Source organism: Carcharhinus amblyrhynchos, unplaced genomic scaffold, assembly GCF_965287045.1.
Source record: "Carcharhinus amblyrhynchos unplaced genomic scaffold, sCarAmb.v2.hapA chromosome_1461, whole genome shotgun sequence".
NCBI lineage: Eukaryota > Metazoa > Chordata > Chondrichthyes > Carcharhiniformes > Carcharhinidae > Carcharhinus > Carcharhinus amblyrhynchos.
Window position 1 is genome coordinate 10,001 of NW_027651201.1, and position 8,245 is coordinate 18,245.

Genomic DNA, 8,245 nt, shown 5'->3' on the forward strand with positions numbered 1-8,245 from the left:
TGCCTGCTCTGCCCCGCACAAACCTAGAGCAGTAAGGCGCAGGAACAGGCCCTTCGGCCCACCGTCATGTGCTGTACGTAGCTCCAAGTTGAACCCGTCCCTTCCCTTCCCTCCGTCCGAGCTCCGTGTCCCTCCGGTCCTCGCAAATTCGCTGCCTGATCCAAAAGCTCCCCCCCCCACCCCCGGCTCTCTGCACGTCTCTCTCCGGCTGCGTTTCGTCGTGTGTTTTAATTTCTCTGCTCCTCCTCTCCTCCTCCCCACCCCCCCCTCTAGAACCGTAACGATGAGATCGGGAGGGATTCCGTCATGAAGCTTCTGGATGCTGTGGACACGTTCATCCCTCTGCCCGACCGAGACCTGGAACACCCCTTCCTGCTCCCCATCGAACAGATTTACTCCATTCCAGGTAACGCTGGCAGGCCCCCGACTTCACCCCCCCCCTCCCCCGGGGGTGGGGTACAGCCTCCCCCCCCCCTCTCCCGTTCCCCCACCCCCCACACAACCACAGGCACCGACTTTCCCCGAGGTGGGGTCCAGAACCCTCTGTGTGGGCACCGATTACACCCCCGGTGGTGGGGGGGGACGGGGGGGGGAGACGGGGTGGAGTACAGGATCCCACCCCCACCGTGGGGCACCGACTCTCCCGGGGGGGGGGGGGGTTCGGAACCCCCCCTGTGTGGGAACCGACTCTCCTCCTGGGGGGGGCGGGTGGGGTGTGCGGAGGAGGGGGGAGGGGAGTACGGTACCCCCCCCCCCCCCAAACTCTCCCCGAGGGGGTACAGAACCCCTGCGTGGGAACTGACTCCCTCTCTCTCTCTCTCTCTCTGAGGGGGTGCAAGCCACCCCCCCACGGCCACCGACTCTCCCCACAGTGGGGATTGAGCGGGCGGGGGGAGGTTCTCTTCCCACCCCCCCAAACAGGCACCAACTCTCCCCGGAAGAGTACGGGCGCCCCCGCAGTGGACACTGTCTCTCCCCAGGGGGGTGGGCGGTGGGGGGGTTTACTGGGGAAGTAATATTTTCTCTTTGGCGATGGAGAGCAATGTAGTGAAGGGCTTCTCACAATCAGCTCTCTCTTTCTCCCACTCTTCCCCCTCTCCCTCTCCTCCCCCGCTCCCCCCCGTCCCTCCCCTCCCTGCCCCCTCCCTCTGCCTCCCTCCCCTCGCTGACAGGCCGGGGGACAGTTGTCACTGGAACTCTGGAGCGAGGAGTTATTAAGAAGGGGGACGATTGTGAATTCATCGGACACAACAAGAACTTGCGATCTGTGGTTACAGGTAATCTGATTTATTATTGTCACGTGTACCGGGAGACAGTGAAAAGTATTGTTTCTCGCGCGCTGTACAGACAAAGCATACCGTTGATAGAGAAGGAAAGGAGAGGGTGCAGAATGTAGTGTTACAGTCACAGCGAGGGTGTAGAGAAAGATCAGCTTAATGCGAGGTCGGTCCATTCAAAAGTCTGACAGCAGCAGGGAAGAAGCTGTTCTTGAGTCGGTCGGTACGGGACCTCAGACTTTTGTATCTTTTTCCCCCGACGGAAGAAGGTGGAAGAGAGAATGTTCGGGGTGTGTGTTGGGGGGGGGTCCTTAATTATACCGGCTGCTTTTCCCCGAGGCAGCGGGAAGTGTAGACAGAGTCAATGGATGGGAGGCTGGTTTGTGTGATGGGATTGGGGCTACATTCACCACCCTTTTGTAGTTCCTTGCGGCCTTGGGCAGAGCAGGATCCCAGACCGAGCTGTGATACAACCAGAGAGAATGCTTTCTATGGGGCATCTGTAAAAGGGTGAGAGTCGGAGCGGACATGCCAAATTTCCTTAGTCTTCTGAGAAAGTAGAGGCGTTGGTGGGACTTTCTTAACTATAGTGTCGGCGTGGGGGGGGACCAGGACAGGTTGTTGGTGATCTGCACACCTAGAAACCTGAAGTTAATCGATTTGAACCTCTCTTCCCACTGTCCCACATGTTGTTATCCAGACAGCAAAATTATTTTTTCATTGTCTGCAAGATCTGAAAAGCAGCATTCCAGCAATGACTAATACCTGACAGTGCGGCGCTCCCTCGGCACCGACCCTCCCACAGTGCGGCACTCCCTCAGCACCGACCCTCCCACAGTGCGGGACTCCCTCAGCACCGACCCTCCCCACAGTGCGGCGCTCCCTCAGCACCGACCCTCCCACAGTGCGGCGCTCCCTCAGCACCGACCCTCCCACAGTGCGGGACTCCCTCAGCACCGACCCTCCCACAGTGCGGGACTCCCTCAGCACCGACCCTCCCACAGTGCGGGACTCCCTCAGCACCGACCCTCCCCACAGTGCGGCGCTCCCTCAGCACCGACCCTCCCCACAGTGCGGCGCTCCCTCAGCACCGACCCTCCCACAGTGCGGGACTCCCTCAGCACCGACCCTCCCACAGTGCGGGACTCCCTCAGCACCGACCCTCCCCACAGTGCGGGACTCCCTCAGCACCGACCCTCCCCACAGTGCGGCGCTCCCTCAGCACCGACCCTCCCACAGTGCGGGACTCCCTCAGCACCGACCCTCCCACAGTGCGGCGCTCCCTCAGCACCGACCCTCCCACAGTGCGGCGCTCCCTCAGCACCGACCCTCCCCACAGTGCGGCGCTCCCTCAGCACCGACCCTCCCACAGTGCGGCGCTCCCTCAGCACCGACCCTCCCACAGTGCGGGACTCCCTCAGCACCGACCCTCCCCACAGTGCGGATTAATCTTTCTGTCTGGCAGGGATCGAGATGTTTCACCAGAACCTGGATCGGGCAGAGGCTGGGGACAATCTCGGGGCACTGGTTCGGGGTCTGAAACGTGAGGATGTGCGCCGGGGAATGATACTCTGCAAACCTGGATCCATTCAGCCCCACCAGAAGGTGGCAGCTCAGGTACACTCCCTCACTTGCATCGTTCTTTAGTGTCCTCGATTTCCCCCTCCCCTCGATTCCCCCTCCCTCCCTACCTCCCCCGCACTCTCCCGTATCCCCTCGATTCCCCCTCCCTCCCTCCCTCCCTCCCTATCCCCTGCACTCTCCCCGTATCCCCTCGATACCCCCTCCCTCCCCCCTGCACTCTCCCCGTATCCCCTCGATTCCCCCTCCCTCCCTACCTCCCCCGCACTCTCCCGTATCCCCTCGATTCCCCTCCCTCCCTCCCTATCCCCCGCACTCTCCCCGTATCCCCTCGATTCCCCCTCCCTCCCTACCTCCCCCCACGCTCTCCCCGTATCCCTCGATTCCCCCTCCCTCCCTACCTCCCCCACGCTCTCCCCGTATCCCCTCGATTCCCCTCCCTCCCTACCTCCCCCACGCTCTCCCCGTATCCCCTCGATTCCCCCTCCCTCCCTACCTCCCCCGCACTCTCCCCGTATCCCCTCGATTCCCCCTCCCTCCCTATCCCCCGCACTCTCCCCGTATCCCCTCGATTCCCCCTCCCTCCCTCCCTACCCCCCCCGCACTCTCCCCGTATCCCCTCGATTCCCCCTCCCTCCCTCCCTACCCCCCCGCACTCTCCCCGTATCCCCTCGATACCCCCTCCCTCCCTCCCTCCCCGCGCTCTCCCCGTATCCCCTTGATACCCCCTCTCTCCCCCCTGCACTCTCCCCGTATCCCCTCGATTCCCCCTCCCTCCCTCCCTATCCCCCACACTCTCCCCGTATCCCCTCGATTCCCCCTCCCTCCCTCCCTATCCCCCACACTCTCCCCGTATCCCCTCCATTCCCCCTCCCCCTCAGTCTCCGACAATCTCTCGATCTCCGTCTGGAATCTGCTCCGTGACTGAGCCCCCACAGCTCTCTGAGACGGGGTGGGGGGGGGCAGAATTCCAAAGACTCTCAAGCCTCCGAGCGAGGACATTTCTCCCCGTCTCCGTCCCAAATGTCCGACCCCTTGTCCTGAGAGTGTGACCCTGCTGGTTACGCCCTCTCCCCTCTCCCCCGCCACTGCGTTCCAGAACCTCCAGCCCCGGGGGTGGGGGGGGGGGAGGGGAATGGGGGAGAAACGAGAGGGGGAGCAGCCTCTCAGCATCGACCCTGTCCGAGCCCCTTCAGAACCTTCTCCCTTTTCGTGGGATCGCCCCTCGTTCTACCAAACCCGGGGAACATTGAGTCGCTCCCCAGTCTCTCTCCTCCACGGGGACAATCTCTCTCTTGCCCCGGGAACCGGCCTAGTGAACCCTCCTCACCCTCTCTGCCTCTGGGGCTGAGCTGTGTCATGTCTCTCTCCCCTGCAGGTTTACGTGCTGAGTAAGGAGGAAGGTGGACGGCACAAACCCTTTGTCACCAACTTCATGCCGGTGATGTTCTCCCTGACCTGGGACATGGCCTGTCGGGTGGAGCTGCCCCAGGGCAAGGTAAGTGTCAGCAGCGGCAGGGAGGGCGTCTGGTAGATCGCGGTGAGACGTGCGCACAGTCCCGGGCGCCTGCTCCCGCGCGCCCAATTTTGCCTGCGCACACTTGCTCGCGCAAGCGCGTGTCTTTGCGCACGCTTGTCATAAGAACTCGCAGCAGGAGTGGGCCATCCAGCCCCTCGAGCCTGCCCCGCCATTCAATAAGATCGTGGCTGATCTGAAGTGGATCAGTTCCACTTTCCCGCTTTCTCCCCTGTCTATCAGAACCTATCTACCCGTGACTTAAATATATTCAGCGAGGTAGCCTCCACCACTTCAACGGGCAGAGAATTCCAGAGATTCACCACCCTTTGAGTGAAGAAGTTCCTCCTCAACTCCGTTCTAAACTGCCCCCCCCTTATCTTGAGGCTGTGTCCTCTAGTCCTGCTATCCTTTCTAAGCGGGAAGAATCTCTCTACCTCTACCCTATCCATCCCCTTCATTATCTTACACGTCTCTAAGATCCCTCCTCATCCTTCTAAACTCCAACGAGTACAGACCCAGTCTATTTAGTCTCGCTTCATAGTCCAACCCCCTCAACTCCGGTATCAGCCTAGTGAACCTCCTCTGCACTCCCTCCAAGGCCAAAATATCCTTGCGCAGGTGCGGCAACCAAAACTGCACACAGTACTCCAGCTGCGGCCTCACCAGTGCCCTGTACAGTTGCAGCAAGACCTCCCTACTTTTATATTCAATCCCCCTCACTATAAAGGCCAACATCCCATTCGCCTTCCTGACCACCTGCTGCACCTGCAGACTGGGTTTTTGCGACTCGTGCACAAGGACCCCCAGGTCCCTCTGCACCGTAGCATGCTGCAGCTTTTCACCCTTTAAATAGTAATCCCTCCGACTATTATTCCTGCCAAAGTGGATAACCTCACACTTGCTAACATTGTACTCCATCTGCCAGGTCCTCGCCCACTCGCTCAGCCTATCCAGATCCCTCTGCAGACTTTCCACACCCTCCGCACAATTGCTTTTCCACTCATCTTTGTGTCATCAGCAAATTCGACACCCTACACTCAGCCCCCTCCTCCAGATCATCTATATAAATGGTAAATAGCTGAGGCCCCAGCACCAATCCCTGAGTCACTCCACTAGTCACCAATCAGAATAGCACCCATTGATCCCAACTCTCTGCTTCCTGTTAGACAACCAATCCTCTATCCACGCTAACACCTTACCCCCAACTCTGTGCCCCCTAACCTTCTGTAACAACCTTTTGTGCAGCACCTTATCGAACGCCTTCTGGAAATCTAAAACCACCACATCCACTGGTTCCCCTCTGTCTACCGCACCAGTCACATCCTCGTAGAGATCCAATAAATTCGTCAGACACGACTTCCCCTTAACAAATCCGTGCTGCGTCTGCTCGATCAAACCCTTCCATCCCAGGGGTCTTGCTGTTTCTTCTTTGTTGGCGTACAAATACGCGCCCACTCGAACGCGCACTGATCCAAGCCGGCGTCACCCGTTCCCCGGGAGCCCACCCTCCCCTTGGCGCTCCTCCCGTGCCTCGTTGTTACCCTCTCACTCTCTCTCTCTCTCTCTCTCTCTCTCTCTGTGTGTGCTACAGGAACTGGTGATGCCCGGGGAGGACACCTCTCTGACCCTCACCCTGCGACAGCCCATGGTGCTGGAAAAGGGACAGCGCTTCACCCTGCGTGACGGCAACCGCACCATCGGCACCGGGCTGGTCACCGGCGTGCTCCCCAGCGGCCCTGAGGACAACGTCAACTGGGGCTGAACCCGGGCGCTCGCCCGCCCGCCCGCACGCATCCCGGTGGAGCCTACACCATCTCCCCCTCTGTCACCTGCTGACCACCCAATCCCCCACCCCCAGGGCAGGGCAGGGCAGGGCTGGGCTGGGACGGGACGTGGTGATGTGGGGTGCCACTGGGTGATGTGGACCATTTTTTGGACAGAGTTCTTCCCTTCCCTCCCTCCCTCCCAGTCGGCAGATTTCACCCCGTGTCACTGCTCCTGTGCAGACCCCTTGTGGAGTTTAATTTAAAACGCCCTTCTTGTTATTTTTTAAATAAAAGCTCGAGAAAATTGGGGAAAAAAAGTCTTCCGTCTCCGGCGCAGAGAGAGGGAGGGAGGGCGGTTCTCCAATTACAACCTTAGCGCTATGTTGGAAGGGACTAGAATGCCAAGGGCCCTGGCATGGTGCTGAGCCTACACCAGGCTCTGGTCACGCACCACGGTTCAGGTTAATCAGGAACCTATCTATCTCTGTCTTAAAGACACTCGGTTTCAGGTTTGTTCCTCCGAGTCGTACAATCCCTACGGCGCAGGAAGAGGGGGCAATTTTTTTCACCCAGAGGGTGGTGAGTGTCTGGAACGAGCTGCCAGAGAGGTAGTAGAGGCGGGTACACTTTTTTGTTCTGACTGAAACTCGAGGATACACACTCGTGGTGTCGGCGGAGTGCCCCCTGATGGGTTCTGAGCTACGGAGACTCCGCCATTGTGAAGTTTGAGCGATTCCACTTAATACGGCAGAGGTTTTGGGTCATGACGAGTTTGCTGTTGTTTCCTGCGCCCTATACAGACAAAGCATACCGTTCATAGAGTGTAGAGGGGAGAAGGAAAAGGATTTGATTTATTATTGTCACGCGTAGCGGGATACGGTGAAAAGTGTTGTTTCTTGCACGCTGTACAGACAAAGCATACCGTTCACAGAGTACAGAGGGGAGAAGGAAAAGGGATTTGATTTGATTTATTATTGTCACGTGTATCGGGATACAGTGAAAGTATTGTTTCTCGCGCGCTGTACAGACAAAGCATACCGTTGATAGAGAAGGAAAGGAGAGGGTGCAGAATGTAGTGTTACAGTCACAGTGAGGGTGTAGAGAAAGATCAGCTTAATGCGAGGTAGGTCCATTCAAAAGTCTGACAACAGCAGGGAAGAAGCTGTTCTTGAGTCGGTCGGTACGGGACCTCAGACTTTTGTATCTTTTTCCCCGACGGAAGAAGGTGGAAGAGAGAATGTCCGGGGTGTGTGGGGGGTGGGGGGGGGGGTCCTTAATTATCCCGGCTGCTTTTCCCCGAGGCAGCGGGAAGTGTAGACAGAGTCAATGGATGGGAGGCTGGTTTGTGTGATGGGATTGGGGCTACATTCACCACCCTTTTGTAGTTCCTTGCGGTCTTGGGCAGAGCAGGAGCCCAGACCGAGCTGTGATACATCCGGGAAAGGATGCTTTCTATGGGGCATCTGTAAAAGTTGGTGAGAGTCGGAGCGGACATGCCAAATTTCCTTAGTCTTCTGAGAAAGTAGAGGCGTTAGCTGAATTCCCAGGTGGGTTTTGTGGTTTAAAAAAAATGAAATGATTGCAGAGTTGTCATGAGATTTTATTTAATCACAGATTATTTTAACATTCGGTTCGAATTTCAACCCAAACAATGACCTCTCGTTTTCGAATGTCCCACATGGAGATACGTCAACTCTGCGTCTAGCTTGTCTCATGTTCTGTTACCATCTTGTAAAAGATTAGATTAGACCTCGTGCTTCTAAACCCTGGGGGTCAGTCTCAGCCTGAACTGCCCGATCTGACAGAGAGGGGGGTGCTTGACGATGAGCTGTCAGCTGCTATCTCTGGGACACAAGGTCCATGATACCATCACGGGTCAGTGATCAGTAAAACACAAAGGTTTTGGGAATCCTTGTTCAAGATTCTCTTCAGGTTACCGTGCAAGGTTCAGTTAGGAAGGCAAATGCAGTGTTAGCATTCGTGTGGAGAGGGTTAGAATACAAGAGCAGGGATGGACATCTGAGGCTCGGGTCAGACCCCATCCGGAGCAGTTTTGGGTCCTCGTATCTCAGGGAGGACGGGCTGGACCCTCGGAAAGGGTC

General features: G+C 57.9%; 1 protein-coding gene across 1 annotated transcript in view; it reads left to right on the top strand.

Moving 5' to 3' along the window:
- The window catches only part of tufm (Tu translation elongation factor, mitochondrial), a gene marked incomplete at its 5' end in the record, with an annotated part of 13,568 nt that extends 7,143 nt beyond the window's left edge, over positions 1 to 6,425 (top strand). Inside the window, 5 exons of the mRNA XM_080185271.1 lie at positions 274 to 406; positions 1,173 to 1,277; positions 2,743 to 2,894; positions 4,237 to 4,356; positions 5,969 to 6,425. Of these exons, the coding sequence (XP_080041397.1) occupies positions 274 to 406; positions 1,173 to 1,277; positions 2,743 to 2,894; positions 4,237 to 4,356; positions 5,969 to 6,139 (681 nt within the window). The remainder of the gene's footprint in view (positions 1 to 273; positions 407 to 1,172; positions 1,278 to 2,742; positions 2,895 to 4,236; positions 4,357 to 5,968) is intronic.
- Positions 6,426 to 8,245: the final 1,820 nt, after the last annotated feature.